The sequence below is a fragment of the Vombatus ursinus genome, unplaced genomic scaffold (assembly GCF_900497805.2).
Source record: "Vombatus ursinus unplaced genomic scaffold, bare-nosed wombat genome assembly UNPS02014941.1, whole genome shotgun sequence".
In the NCBI taxonomy this organism is placed as follows: Eukaryota; Metazoa; Chordata; class Mammalia; order Diprotodontia; family Vombatidae; genus Vombatus; species Vombatus ursinus.
The window spans coordinates 8,588,901-8,604,458 of NW_020954719.1; the positions used below are offsets into that span (position 1 = coordinate 8,588,901).

At 34.3% G+C, this 15,558-nt stretch overlaps 1 protein-coding gene across 1 annotated transcript in view; it reads left to right on the forward strand.

Annotated features, from left to right (window-relative positions):
• The window catches only part of ATF1 (activating transcription factor 1), a 42,386-nt gene extending 27,924 nt beyond the window's left edge, over positions 1 to 14,462 (forward strand). Inside the window, exons 4-8 of the mRNA XM_027844474.1 lie at positions 1,425 to 1,525; positions 7,872 to 8,002; positions 9,636 to 9,818; positions 9,915 to 10,074; positions 12,447 to 14,462. Of these exons, the coding sequence (XP_027700275.1) occupies positions 1,425 to 1,525; positions 7,872 to 8,002; positions 9,636 to 9,818; positions 9,915 to 10,074; positions 12,447 to 12,591 (720 nt within the window). The 3' untranslated portion in view covers positions 12,592 to 14,462. The remainder of the gene's footprint in view (positions 1 to 1,424; positions 1,526 to 7,871; positions 8,003 to 9,635; positions 9,819 to 9,914; positions 10,075 to 12,446) is intronic.
• Positions 14,463 to 15,558: the final 1,096 nt, after the last annotated feature.

Below are 15,558 nucleotides of genomic sequence, written 5' to 3' on the forward strand. Positions count from 1 at the left end.
AGGCAAAGGACCGCACTTGAGGACCTGGAGGCCACAGGTTCCCCACCCCTGCTCTTACCATTGCTTTTCCATGTGCTCTTCAATCCACTGACACTGGCCTTCTTACTGTGCTCCAAACAAAACACTCCATCTGTTGTTTCTTGGCATTTTCCTCTACAGTCCCTCCTACCTGGAGTACTCCCCCTCCTCATCTCTGCTTCTTGCCTTCCAGTACTAGGTAAAATCCCATCTTCTACAGAAATCCTTTCTCTCTTTTCTAGTACCTTACATCTATTGATTATTTCTTTTTTATTCTATATATAGCTTGTTTGTACACATTTATTTGCATGTTGTTTTCTTTATTAGATTGTGAGGTCCAAAAGGGCAGGGACCATCTTTTGCCTTTTTATCTTCGTGATTACCATCTTGCCTATCTTCTAATAGGTGCTTAATAAATGCTCATAGATTAACTACCTCCACTTCCTTTTATAACTGAAATTATTCTATTTCACATATTTGGTTAGAAGAGCTTAGCAATTTAATCAATTGGATTATGCATAAATAGCGGGAAAATATATATGGAATACTTAGTATGTTTTCGAACATGATTTAGTGCATACAGCTGTTATGATTGTGCCTTGTTGTTTTGGTCTTAGAGAGAAATATTTGTTAACTGCCATCACAGGGAGGCAGTCTGTTCTAGTAAATAACACAAGAGGGAAAAACTATTTTTGGAAACTTTCCATTGGAGAATATTTGCTATATTTGTAGGTGAGTTTAGGATAACATGTTATCCATCTCTGATTAGGAGTTAATAGTTAATTACCTTAATATTGCTTAAAGCAGTAAGACACGTTAGAGTACAATCTCATTTGTTTGACATTTGAAAAGTGCTTTTTTTAACCTTACAGTTATTTGCAACTACATAACATTTTTTATTGCATTTGGTTGCAAATATTTGATGCAGTCATTGATAGATACTTTAATGATAAAATATTTTGAGTGATATACATAAATTTCAGAAGAATAAAGTTAGAGGAACATATATCCTTAGAGAAGTTTTAAAAAACCAGTAATTTTCTTTTCTAACATGTTAGTTGGTGTAATTCCTGACAGTATATCACTATGGAGGTCTAGTTTTGAAGACATCTTGCTTATTTCTGGTTCTCTTGCTTTTTTGATATAATACACACATTCACACACACATACACACACACACTTTCTATACATAGATATAGATGTTTCCTTTATTTGCTCTCCTGAATTAAACTGTCCTCAGATTGCTACTTTTTAGAAAATAATATTCAAAATCAGATTCAGCAATGTGAATGCATTTGGAATGGTGTCTAATTGTTCTGAGTGTAATAGTGTGAAAATTAGATCTTATTAGAACTCTCTTGAATACTTGTATTGTTTATCATCATGAAATAAAGTGTACTTTTTAGGTATCATCCTGGTCAGATAGTGAAGATTCTCAGGATTCATCTGACAGCATAGGCTCTTCACAGAAAGCTCGGGGGATTTTAGCACGGCGCCCATCTTACAAGTGAGTATTACTTCATACGTATTTTCATTTATTAAATTCCAAAGCTTTGTATAGTGCTGTAAATTTGATATAGGAGCATATACTATGAAAATTAGTGGAAACCAAATTATATAATATTACAATCATCATCATTGAAGCATTTTCTTTAAAATTCACAGAATAGCACTGAAGGAAGGCCAGAAAGAATTATTAAATGAACAATAGCTAAAAGTTACAAATTCAGTTACACAGCTGAATTTGTTTCATAATTCAAAAGAAAAGCAAGCTGCACATAGTGATTTGCAGTTTCATGTACAGTCCTCTTTTTGTTTGTTTGTTTGTAGAAAAGCCTATTTTATTTGATATTTGTAATTTCAAAAAATTTTTTAAAAAGCTAATCACCAAGCTTGACTCCACAAGAAGCTATGAAGGAAAAAAAGCAAGAAGCAAGCATTTATGAAGCATCTGTTGTTTGTCCTGGACACTGTGCTAAGTGCCGTTCTAATATTATCTCATTTGATTCTCACAACAACACTGGGGGGTAGGTGCTATTGTTATCTTCATTTTAAAGTTGAAGAAACTGAGGCAGACATGACAACACAGGTGACTCTGAATCTAGATTTGAACCAAGGTCTTCCCTTAGGCTAAGTGCTCTATCTAGATTGTTCCCTCCTTTGCAGAAGTGGGGAATTATACCCCACAGATAATGTTACACTTTTTTTTCCTCTTTTATTCTTTGTTTTAGTCGATGCCTCATTGAAAGTAAGTGGGAGTGGTAACAGGAGGGGAACAGGGAACAGTGAATATACTGGGAAATCTAGGTGACATAAAAACAAAACATCATCAAAAGATACTTAAAATACAAAAACCAAAAATGTCACAAGGAAAAATAGATAGATGCATAAACAATTGTACCATTTGAATATTTGCATTTCAGACATTAATTGAAATGCTCTCATGTACTGGCAAGTGAGGAGTATATCAGAATGACAAATAGAAGGGCCATTTCCTTTCTGGTGAGGGAAAACTTCAATGAAGAGAGTTTCCAAGAACTTCTACGAAGCTTTGAAATGTCAATAAAATGAACTTGTTTTGCATTAGAAATTAACGTGGCGTTATTAAGGTCATTAAGCAGTACTTTATGTTAATAAATTTGAGAGTATTGTTTGGGGTTTATAAGTGCCGTGTAAAACATTTTCAGGTGGGCAACGATTAGTAGTTGTGTTAACGTTTCTACTTGTTTTGTGGTTGATATTTAAATTTTATTAAAATTTATTTATTTTTAGTTTTCAATATTCACTTCCATAAGATTTTGAGTTCCAAAATTTCTCCCCATCTCTCCCCTCCCCATACCCTAAGACGACATGCAATTTGATATAGGCTCTACACATACATTCATATTGAACCTATATTTACATTAGTCATGTTGTGAAGAAGAACTAGAACCAATGGGAGAAACCACCAGAAAGAAGAAACAAAAAAAGAGAGAGAGAGCAAATAATATGCTTCCATCTGCATTCAGACTCCATAGTTCTTTTTCTGGATGTGGACAGCATTTTCCATCATGAGTCGTTTGGAGTTGTCTTGGATCCTTGCATTGCTAAGAAGAGATATGTCTTTTTTTTTTTTTAAATTTATTTTGATTTATCAGCAATCACTTCCATAAGTTTTTGAGTTTTAAAAATTTTCTCCTCTTCCCTCTCCAAGACAGCACACAATTTGATATAGGCTACTAGTTCCAAATTGCTCTCCAAAATGGTTGGATCATTTCACAGCTCCAACAGCAATGCATTAGTGTTCCAATTTTCCCACATCTTCTCCAACATTTATCATTTTCCTGTTTTGTCATGTTGGCCAATCTGATAGGTGTGATGTGGTAGCTCAGAGTTGTTTTGATTTGCATTTCTCTAATCAATAATGATTTAGAGCATTTTTTCATATGACTATAGATGGCTTTAATTTCTTTATCTGAGAACTGCCTGTTCATATCCTTTGACCATTTATCAATTGGGGAATGACTTGTATTCTTATAAATTTGACTTAATTCTCTATATATTTTAGAAATGAGGCCCTTATCAGAGACACTGATTATAAAAATTCTTTCCCAATTTTTTACTTTCTTCCTAATCTTGGTTGCATTGACTTTGTTTGTGCAAAAACTTTTCAATTTAATGTAATCAAAATTATCCATTTTGCATTTCGTAATGTTATCTCTCTCCTGTTTTGTCATGAATTCTTCTGTTCTCCATAAAACTGACAGGTAAACTATTCCTTGCTCTCCCAGTTTGCATATAGTAAGAAGAGATACATCTTATCAAAGTTAGTCATTACACACTGTGAACAGTGTTCTCCTGGTTCTGCTCACTTCACTTAGTTTGATTTCATTCAAATCTTTCCAGGTTTTTCTGAAGTCCACCTGCTCATTTCTTTTTTTTTTTTTTAATTTATTTTTAGTTTTCAACAATCACTTCCATAAGCTTTTGAGTTTTAAATTTTCTCCCCCTCCCTCCCTACTTTACTCCTCACGATAACATACAATCTGATATAGGCTCTACTTATACATTCCTATTAACCGTATTTTCATATTAGTCATGTTGTAAAGAAGAATTAGAACCAATGGGAGGAACCACAAAAAAGAAGAAACAAAACAAAACAGAAGGGAAAAAAAAGAGCAAATAGTATGCTTCAATCTGTATTCAAACTCCATAGTTCTTTATCTGGATGTGGATAGCATTTTCCAGCATGAGACTTTTGGAGATGTCTTCGATCCTTGCATTGCTGAGAAGGGCTAAGCCTATCATCGCATAACATGGCTGTTACTGTGTACAGTGTTCTCCTGGTTCTGCTCACTTCACTCAGCATCAGTCCATACAAGTCTTTCCAGGTTTTTCTGAAGTCTGCTTGCTCATCATTTCTTGTAGCACAGTAGTATTCCATTACATTCATATACCACAACTTGTTCAGCCATTCCCCATTTTATGGGCATCCCCTCAATTTCCAATTCTTTGCCACCACAAAACGAGCTGCTATAAATATTTTTGTACATGTGGGTCCTTTTCACATTTTTATGATCTCTTTGTGATACAGCCCTAGAAGTGGTATTGCTGGGTCAAAGGATATGCAGAGTTTTATAGCCCTTTGGGCATAGTTCCAAATTGCTCTCCAGAATGGTTGGATCAGTTTACAATTCCATCAACAATGCATTAGTGTTCCAATTTTCCCACATCTTCTCTAGCATTTATCATTGTCCCGTTTTGTCGTGTTAGCCAATCTGATAGGTGTGATGTGGTACCTCAGAGTTGTTTTGATTGCATTTCTCTAATCATTTGTGATTTCAAGCATTTTTTCATATGACTATAGATAGCTTTAATTTCTTCATCTGAAAACTGCCTAGTCATATCATTTGACCATTTGTCAATCGGAGAATGACTTGTAGTCTTGTAAATTTGATTCAGTTCTCTATATATTTTAGAAATAAGGCCTTTATCAGAGATACTAGTTGTAAAAATTCTTTCCCAATCTTCTGCTTCCCTCCTAATCTTGGTTGCATTGGCCTTGTTTGTGCAAAAACTTTTCAATTTAATGTAATCAAACTCATTTTGCATTTCATAATGTTCTTTATCTCTTGTTAAATTCTTCTATTCTCCATAAATCTGACAGGTAAATTATTCCTTGCTCTCCTGGTTTGCTGATAGTATCCGCCTTTATATCTAAATCATGTACCCATTTTGACTCTATTTTGGCATAGGGTGTAAGATGTTCATCTATGCCTGGTTTCTGCCATACTCTTTTCCGTTTTTCCTAGCAGTTTTTGTCAGATTTTTGTCAAATAGTGAGTTCTTATCCCAGAAGCTGGGGTCTTTGGATTTATCAAACGGTAAATTACTATAGTCCTTGATTACTGTGTCTTGTGTACCTAACCTATTCCACTGATTCACCACTCTATTTCTTAGCCAGTACCAAGTACTTTTGATGATTGCTGCTTTATAATACAATTTACGATCTGCTGTGACTAGGTTACCTTCCCTAACATTTCTTTTCATTAGTTCCCTTGATATTCTGGACCTATTGTTCTTCCAGATGAATTTTGTTGTTATTTTTTCTAGCTCTATAAAATAATTTTTTGGTAGTTTGATTGATATGGCACGGAATAAGTAAATTAGCTTAGGTAGAATTGTCATTTTTATTATATAAGCTCAGCCTACCCATGAGCAACTGATGTTTTTCCAGTTATTTAGATCTGCGTTATTTGTGTGTGAAAAGTGTTTTATATTTGTGTTTATGTAGTTCCTGGGTTTGTTTTGGCAGGTAGACTCCCAAATATTTTATAATGTTTACAGTAACTTTAAATGGAATTTCTCTATCTCTTGCTGTTGGGCTTTGTTAGTATTATATAGAAATGCCGATCATTTATGTGGGTTTATTTTATATCCTGCAACTTTGCTAAAGTTGTTTATTATTTCAAGTAGCTTTTTACTTGATTCTCTAGGATTCTCTAAGTATATCATATCATCTGCAAAGAGTGATAGCTTTGTTTCTTCTTTTCAAAGCTCTTTAAAACTAGCTAACTCCCCATTTGGGGAAACTTTTGGAAAAAGTTTTATTTTTATTTCTGCCATTTATTGTTAACAGCACATCCATTTCTGTATATATCCCTCTCTCCTACTCATGACATTTTTCCCTATAATGTTTGGATCAGTTCACAGCTTCAACAACAGTGTATTAAAGTCCTTCATCATCTGCCTTCAACCTCGCTTTCCCTAATTTCCTGAAAGTCAACTTTCTGTAAGAACACATCAGCCATAAAACTCACACTTTCTTGGTACCTGCTGCCGCTGGGTCCCCTCCTTTCTTCCCTTTGATTAGAGAGGGTAGACAGAGGTGAGCTACTCCCAGATCTTCCATTTCAGGAGGGTACCCAGGGCAGCCATCTCATCATTTCTTGTTTGTCTGTACTACTCTGTACTTTATCAGACCTTCTTGCATTCTTCCTTTTAAGCTTTTTATGTGTTGTTGTCTCACCCGTTAGACTGTGTGCCTCTTGAGGACAGGGATTGTCTTGTGCATTTCTTTATATGCCCAGCATAGCACAATACCTGGCACTTAATCGGTGCTTGATAAATGTTTATTGACTAACTTTCCAGCCCCTTAATACACTTTGGGGCTGAGCTAATCCTCTGACTATTCCTTACACTTGATCTCCCATCCTGTGCCTTTACTCTGGCTATCCTGCATGCCTGGAATGTACTTTCCTCATTTCCATTCTTTAAAGTCCCTAGTTTTCTTCAAACTCAAGTGTTTTACATGAAGTTTTTCTAGATTCCCCCAAGCTTTTAGCTCTTCTTTCCCTCCCTTCTCAATAACCATGCGTCTGTTTTGTATGTGATTTCTTATACATAGTATCTCTCCCAAAGAAAGATTATTTGATGTTTGCATTTGTATCCACAGGGCCTGGCACATAATAAGCACTTGAGTAAGTGCTTGATTGATATTTTGTGGGGTTAATAGTTCGCATTTCTTTTGAGAACCATTTATTCATATCCTTTAACTATATATCCTATAGAAATGGCTCTTGGTCATATTCTGTCAGTTCCCTATATATTTTATATATTAGAACATTATCAGATATTTGATGCAAAAAAGTTTTTTTCTTAGTCAGCAGTTTCCTATCTGTCCTATGTGCATTAATTTGTTTGTGCAAATGCTTTTCAAATTTACATAATTGAAATTATGTGTTTTAAGTTTTACAATCTTCTTTATCCCTTGTTTGGTTAAGAATTCTTCTCCAGCCACAGGTATGAAAGGTACCTGATCTTGTATAATTTTTTCCATGGCATGACTTTTTTATATTCAGGTCATAAATCTCTGCCCTGAGCTTATTGTGGTAGATAGTATAATTTGTTGGTCTAAACATAATTTCTACTAAACTGTTTTTCTGTTTTCCCAAAAGTTCTTATCAAATAGGGAGTTTCCCCAAATAGCTTACGTTTGTTTCTACAGCACTTAGTACAATACTTGGCTTGTAGTAAATGCTTAATAAAATTTTTTTTGTTCATTCATGTTCTTGGCTTTATCCAGTCCCTTGTTTTTCAATTCAAGGAAGCTTATTTCATGTCTCTGATATTCAGGTAGACATCAGTTAAAAATTTTTACTTATCTGAATAGTAAGGTATTTGGTATGTAGCATAGTCTCATGAAAATATTGTTTAGGTATACTGTAGTAAATTTTCAAACTATACTAACAAAATTGTGGGGAATTAGCTGGTCTTAATGAGCTTTTGCAAAGCTGATGTGCTTATAAATAAACCAATATAGAATCTCGACTTTCCATTAGTGTTGAGTTAATGGAATTCTATTTATTCCACAGAAAAATCTTGAACGATCTTTCTTCAGAAGACACCAGAGACAGGAAGGGAGACGGAGAAAATTCTGGAGTTTCAACAGTCACATCTATGTCTGTCCCAACACCTATTTACCAGACTAGTACTGGACAATACAGTATGTATATGAAATTGTTGTTCTTTGTTAGTTTCTGAAGAGAACCAGTGACATCACAGGGTCATTTCTTGACTTGCAGGTGAATTGGATTTAAGTGAGGCAGAGTTGCAAAAAGTTGACAACCTCTCCTGTCTCTTCCTGAGTCATCAAAATCCATTGGCAAGACAAAAAGTCAGGATGACTGGCAGTAGCTTGAGATACAAATGAAATAGACATCTAGACTAGACTTTTTTTATTTGGGAGGGACAGGTGTGTTTTATTTGGTACGTGGTTTTATCTTAGTTACTGGACAGTTATACCTGTGACTTTTGTTGTGACCAAAAGCCATCATCTAGATTAGAATGTGGTAAAAGAAGAAAAATGAACCTATAAAAATAGATTATCAGCCTAGGTTGAAGACCTTTCTGTAACTGACTTCTTGTGAAACTTTTATGTTTCTGCCACTCAAATACTGGTTAAATTTTTGGCAGGTTATTAATCACCCTGGATCTTAGGATTTTGTCAGGAGGATTATTTGTAATCAACATGTATCTGATATGTGCAGAGTCTGTGCTTTTCAGTGTTCTGGCTGAATAAAAATACACTAACCATAGGGAAACTTGCAGGGGGAAATAGGACCAATTCACATAACAGTATAGAAAGATATCACCATCTGATAATGCCCTTCTGTAAATTAGTTTTCTTTGCATAACAAATTGGATATTGCTGAATGTGACAAAGTAGTTTTGTTTGCATTTATTTCCAAGGCAAATAGTTAATTTATAGTAGGTCCTCTTGATATACTATAGCTGTTAATGAAGACAAACCATTAGATTGGAAGTAATCTGCTACTTAGTTCTTAATTGTCTACTTGCTGGTCATTAAGTCCAGCATTAGCCCATCTGATTATTAAGACCACTAATGGACACAAACTCTGATGCGTACATACATACATACATACATACATACATATGTAGAGAGCAAGAGAGGGTTTGTGCCCACCAGCCAATGACAACTGCATAGAAATGCTTGAAGGGTACTGAAATGAAGAGGAGAGAAGGGATTCAAAACATATGGTAGAAATAGCATTTTAAATTTCCTTTTCCCCTTGTGTTTTGACACTGAGAAAGGAATCAAGAATATTTAATGTTTTTCCTTTAAAGAAGCATATACTAAGCTATATTAATATGTATAAGTTCTCTTACTGAGTGGGGAAAATGAGAGTAACTTTTATTTTTCTTTAGTAGGTCACACTTTTATTTTTCTTTAGTAGGTTTTTTTCCACCACCACCCATCCCCGTCAAAGGGGTGAAGAAGTTCAGCATTTGTTGAAAGGGAGCTCCATGAAGCCCATACTTGGCTGGAGTCATTAAACATTGCAAAGTAGAGATCTTCTGAACATCCTCTAGTGACTAGATAAGAATCATTTGTGATTAACATCACCTGTATACAAATAGTACTGTTAAGTCTGGATTTAAAAATATTTGAAAACAGTTTAGGCTTAACTAAGTTAATCATTTTTCATAATAAACTTGAGGCCAACCTATAGGAATTATGAAATACTGGGATCTTGAATTAATGATTTGGTTTTACTATATTGTAATATCTATTGGAAAAATTAAACTACCTGTTTATTTTCTCTTCCTAATTAAAGTTGCCATTGCCCCAAATGGAACGTTACAACTGGCCAGTCCCAGCGCAGATGGAGTACAGGGGCTGCAGGCATTAACAATGACAAATGCAGGCAATGCTCAACAAGGAACAACAATTCTTCAGTATGCACAGACATCTGATGGACAGCAGATACTTGTCCCTAGCAACCAAGTGGTTGTACAGAGTAAGCATACTTAATATATGTAGAGAGAGATTTTCCATAGAACTACCTCCAAATGTTTTTGAATATCCTATAATATTCCCTCTTCTAACTATGTAGCTGCATCAGGAGATATGCAGACTTATCAGATTCGTGCCACACCAGCAAATACTAACCTTCCACAGACAGTAGTGATGACATCTCCAGTCACTATAACATCTCAGACAACCAAAACAGATGATCCACAGTTGAAAAGAGAAATAAGATTGATGAAAAATAGGTAAGTGCTATGAAATGATATGTAATTAACCTTTAAGCAAATTTTTAAACTACCCAAAACTGACATTGTTGCTGTATAGTTGAACAACAATTCTTAAAACCTTTTGGTTTCAGGACCTCTTTATACTCAAATTATTGAGGACTTTGGTTTATATGTGTTTTATCTATCAACATTTATTTACCATATTAGAAATTAAAACAAACTTTTAAAATATTTATTCATTTAAAAATAATTATCTATTATGACATGTTAACATAAATAACATTTTTATGAAAAATAACTTTCCAAAACAATTAATGAGAAAAGTGAAATTATTTTACATATTTTTGTAAATCTCTTTAATATCTGGCTTAATAGAAAGCAGCTGGATTCTCATATCTGTTTCTGTATTCAGTTTACAATGTGATGTTTTGGTTGAAGCGTATAAAGAAAATCTAGCTTCACCCATATAATGTAGTTGGAAAAAGAAGAGTATTTTAATAGGCAAAAAATGTCTTAGTATTATTATGAAAATAGATTTGATTCCAAGTGCCCCCAAGGAATGCACAGATCATGCTTTGAGAACCTCTATATTAGAGAATTGGATGGAATTTCATGCCAATTTTGTTTCATTGGCTGTAGGAATTTCATGCCAATTTTGTTTCATTGGCTGTTAGGCCTCATCTGATTTATTTGTAATGGACAATTGAAGCCAAGAGCTCTGATTATCTCCACATTTTATAATCTACCACATATAACATGCTGTATTTTCTTATTTTCCATACTATCGTTTTTTTTTTTTTTAACTCTTAATCAGCTATGGTTCTGCTAGCAGAGATTATTAAGATGGCATACATTTTGTCAGAAATATGACTTCTGTAATTGATTTTTTTATTTTTAGCACAAATATAGAACTTGTTTGGCATGAATGGGCTGAAAAATATTCCAAGTAAGAAATTATGCAGAAGAAATAGTTTAAGTCTTTCATCAAGAAAATGTATGGCCATAAAACAAGATAGTAGGCCAGTCACAGAGCATGTGTGAGAGATAATAATAACTTTGTTTCATTGGCTATTGGGCTGTGTCTGGTTTATTCACAATGAACGAATGAGGTGCCCTGGACAGCCTCTTCAGCTCCATTGGCACCCACACAGTGTGAAGAGAATTCAAAAAAGTAGCCAAGTGCCCTGTGGTGAATTCATGGGAGAGGACATGGACAAAAGGTATACAGAGATAGGCAGGCATGGATAGTTTGCTGTCTACATCATTGGAGGGAGGTCTATTAACTAACCCTGCTAAGCTCTGGATCATTTGCACATTTGATTAGCAACCTTTAAACCAGTCAGTGTGTGTAATATATTAAGGAACAGGGGAAAGAATTCCCCAGGTTGACATAGATCAGGGTTGGGGAACCTGCAGCCTCGAGGCCACACGTGGCCCTCTAGGTGCTTGGGTGCGACCGTTTAGTCCAAGTTTTCCAGAACAAATCCTTTTATTAAGGGGATTTGTTCTGTGAAATTTGGATTCAGTCAAAGGGCCACATGTGGCCTCAAAGCCCCAAGTTGTCCACCCCTGACATAGATCAATTAACAGTCATTGTTTGGGTCTGGTTTAAAAGCATACTAAAATCTAGATATACAGGGCAACTAGGTAGCACATTGGATAGAGCACTAGGCCTGGAGTCAGAAGGACCAGAGTTTAAATCCAGCATCAGATACTTGGTGGCTATGGGACCTTGGGCAAGTCACTTAACCCTGTGTGCCTCAGTTTCCTCATTTATAACATGAACTGGAGAAGGAAATGGCAAACTAATCTAGTATCTCTGCCAAGAAAACCCCACATGGGATCATGAAGAGTTGGACACAACTGAACAACAAAAATCTGTCAACAACAACAAAACAAATGACATTCCCATGATCTACTAGTAATGCAACCTTGCCAGAAAAAGACAGTGAGGTTAATCTGGCTGACTGAATTCTATTTTTATCTCCTTTGACATTGCATAAATTCCATTGGAGTACAGGGGCTCTCCACGGGTTATTCTTCACTACATGAGCAGCTCACCTCCTCTGCTGCACATACTTTTCTCTGATAACATCCTCTGTGTCATCTTTCCTCTACAGTTCCTTATTGTGGACTTTTGGTGATGTTTTCTAGCTCATTCCTAACTTCTACCTTTCTATTTCCCTTTGGGTGAACTACAACTTTAAATTCTTTCGAGAATGTTATTATTGTAGGACTTCCAGCCATACAAAAAAACAGTTGAAGAATGTTGATGTTTAAAATAATGAGTCTCCACACCATTATCTTAGTTAATTTAGGACCCATCTCAGCTGTCCATAATGGTGTCCATGAAGTTAATTTTATTTGGTTGTTTTTGTATTTAATTATAGAGAAGCCGCTCGAGAATGCCGTAGAAAGAAAAAAGAATATGTTAAGTGTCTGGAAAATCGAGTTGCTGTCTTGGAAAATCAAAATAAAACTTTAATAGAAGAATTAAAAACTTTAAAAGATCTCTATTCCAATAAAAATGTCTAAAGAGAAGATAAACAAATTTTATGGACTTACCTAAAAATTAAATGGATTTTTTTTATATGGAATTTTATAAACTTAAAGTCAAAAATGAAACTTTTAAACCTAAGAGTTGCAACATAAAGACTGAAGATTTTATTTACAAGATGATGGAAATAAGAGGACTTCGAGCAAGCTCCTGGCACAACTGGAATTTCTATTGGAATTAACATTAACAGTGGTACCTGATCAACACAACATAAATTTTCAACAATTTGAATTTCCCAGAAAGTAGTTATCAACAAAGTTTGCAACGGAGACAATTCATTAATGGAAGTTTGATGGGGGGGTTTTTAACCAACATTTTATTGGTATAGATTTTCATTACTTAGTAGCTTCTGAAATATGCCCTTTTTAATTGTTTATGTAAATATTTTTGTCTGCCAATATTCTGAACTCTAGATTTAAAAGAAAATCTAATGCTTTGTAAAATGTATAAATTATGTGAACTTTGCTCAACCATCAAATCTTTTAAATGATCTTTTAAAAAATATTTGCAAGAAGTTCAGCAAAAAAACCAGGGCATAATCATTTTTCAAATTTTGTCTTTCAAGATGTCCAAGCTACATGAACTGAAAATGAAATTTTCAAAGACGTATTCCAGTCATTTTATAGAAACATTTTAGTAAACCGGACAGAACAGTTTGAACTTTTGAGAGTTTTTAAAAAATAGTATTGATTTTGCTTTTTTTGGGTGTGGTAACTTTCTCTAAATGGATCATAATAAATCATGTGCTGATTCTATATGCAGCTGATATGCATTACTTATTCTACTGTGCTTTAATAGAAAGAAATGTTTACAAGCCCCTAAAATTATTTTAGAGGATTTTTTTAAATCAGCTCAAGATGCATACCAAAGTATTTTTCCAAGAGGGTTTTTCTAATCAAAATCTAATGTAGGGCTTATCAGTTAAAAAATCATGCAATTTAAGAACAATTATTCATGTAGAAAATATTTTGTGAGGCAATAAATGGTACCTTTGTAAGAAAAAGTGACTATTTTTATATAGTTAATCTTCATGAATTCTAAAGTTGTGTTTTTATGCTTATTTTATCAGTTTATACAGTTTTTAGTAAAAAAAATAGATATTTTGTCTCAGATTATCATTTTTATATTTTCATGGGGACTGAGGTTTTCGAAATTGCAAGTATTTGAATATGTGCATTTCTGTATAATTATCTGAAATCCAAAATATGCTGTTAGTACATCAGTACTTCTGTAATCAAACTATCATTTTTGAGCTTACCTACAAAAATATTGTCAGCTCCTAATACATGTATCATTTTGTTTTATTCTTGTAAAAATTAAAGGGCATTTGAGATAATCAAGACTGTTGGATGTAAAACATATACAACTTGGAAGAAAAGGTTTGAAACATGAATGACAACCAGTTTCTTGCTGCTTGAGGTTTCACCAAAAGTCATATCAATTATTGAAATGCATCTGTTGTGCTAGAAACAATACAAAACTAATCAAGACATGCCTTGTCCTCTCGGAGTGTCTAGACTCGAAGAGGAAGAGAGTCAGACTTACCTGATCATATCAGTGAAATTCTCAAGGACAAGTTGCTATTTAAGCTGCTTTTGGAAGGGTAGGTAGGATTTCAGGAGGCAGAGAGTTGGGGGAAGGGATAGGAAATGGCATTAGAAGTTACAGAGGTAAGTAATGAAGGACATGTATGAACCACTATTAATCCTGTGTGAGTGAAATGAATATATGAGAAGTAGGATGAAAAGCTTGGGTAGCACCAAATTGTGCCTGGCCTTGAATGTTAGGTGAAGCTATTGTGAAAGACCTCTTTTAGGAGTTTTTCTTTTTAATAAAAACTTGAAATCACTTTTTGAGTAAGAAATCCTGAGATTTTTTTAATGAAAAATTGATTTTGTCAGTTTTGTTACATCAAGCCATAGGTATTAGGGATAAAATTATTGGTCTTCCTGTTATATTTGCTCTCTTTTATACTTCAAAATTCTCTGAGCTGCCATAAATCCATTAAGTGATAAGGTGGTATATGAATATAAGCCAAATTGAAGGCAAGGATTTACTGTTACAGATTATTGAAGCAGTCCTGAACAAACAAGTTAGTTTACAATTAGTACATGTCACAATGAATTTTACACAAATTGCATAAGTCCTATATTGAAAGGTTGTATTTTATGCAAGGAATATTTTAAGTATTTGTCACTCCAAAGTGCTTTTTGCTAACATAATTTACCAGGTAGTATTCCCCTATTTAAAAATTATTAATAGAAGAATTATAAAGTTTTTTAGTATAGCTAGCTATAAGTCTATTGCTTGCTATAATTTGATACTTGGCTTCCTTTAAGAAGTGCTGATCATCAGTTCTTTCAGTTGCCAAAACTTTGACCAGTCAGACACCAAGAAAAATATTGTGGAAAACAATTTTTAAATTTAGAAAACACCATTATAGTTTCCATGTCTAATTTAGTAAATTCAGTGAAAAAAACAGTAACTGCCATTGTTTATTAAATCACCATAAGGCAGGGTTGCCAAACATAGCTAAGTAAATATAAACTAAGTAAATATGACTGGGAAGATAAGGATAGCCTTCCTCGAGAAGGTGGTCCACGAGCTGAACCTTGTGAAAGAAACTGGAGGAAAGAAGAGTGCATTTTAGATAAAGACAGGAGATGGCAATAGCAAATATACCAGTTTGAACAGAAAATCAAACGAAGGAGAATATTATGCATTAGTTTTGTAAAGGTAGGTTGGAGCTGCATTGTGATGGGCTTTAAATGCCAGATAAGTCTGTATTTTATCCTAGAAGTAGAGGAAGCCATTAGTTTCTTGAGGGGAGTGGCATGTTCAGACCTATGCTTTGGAAATACAGTTTAGCAGCTGTGTAAAAATTGAATTGGAGAGAAAATAAACTAAATACAGGAAGACCAGTTAAGAGGTTACATTTGTGCTGG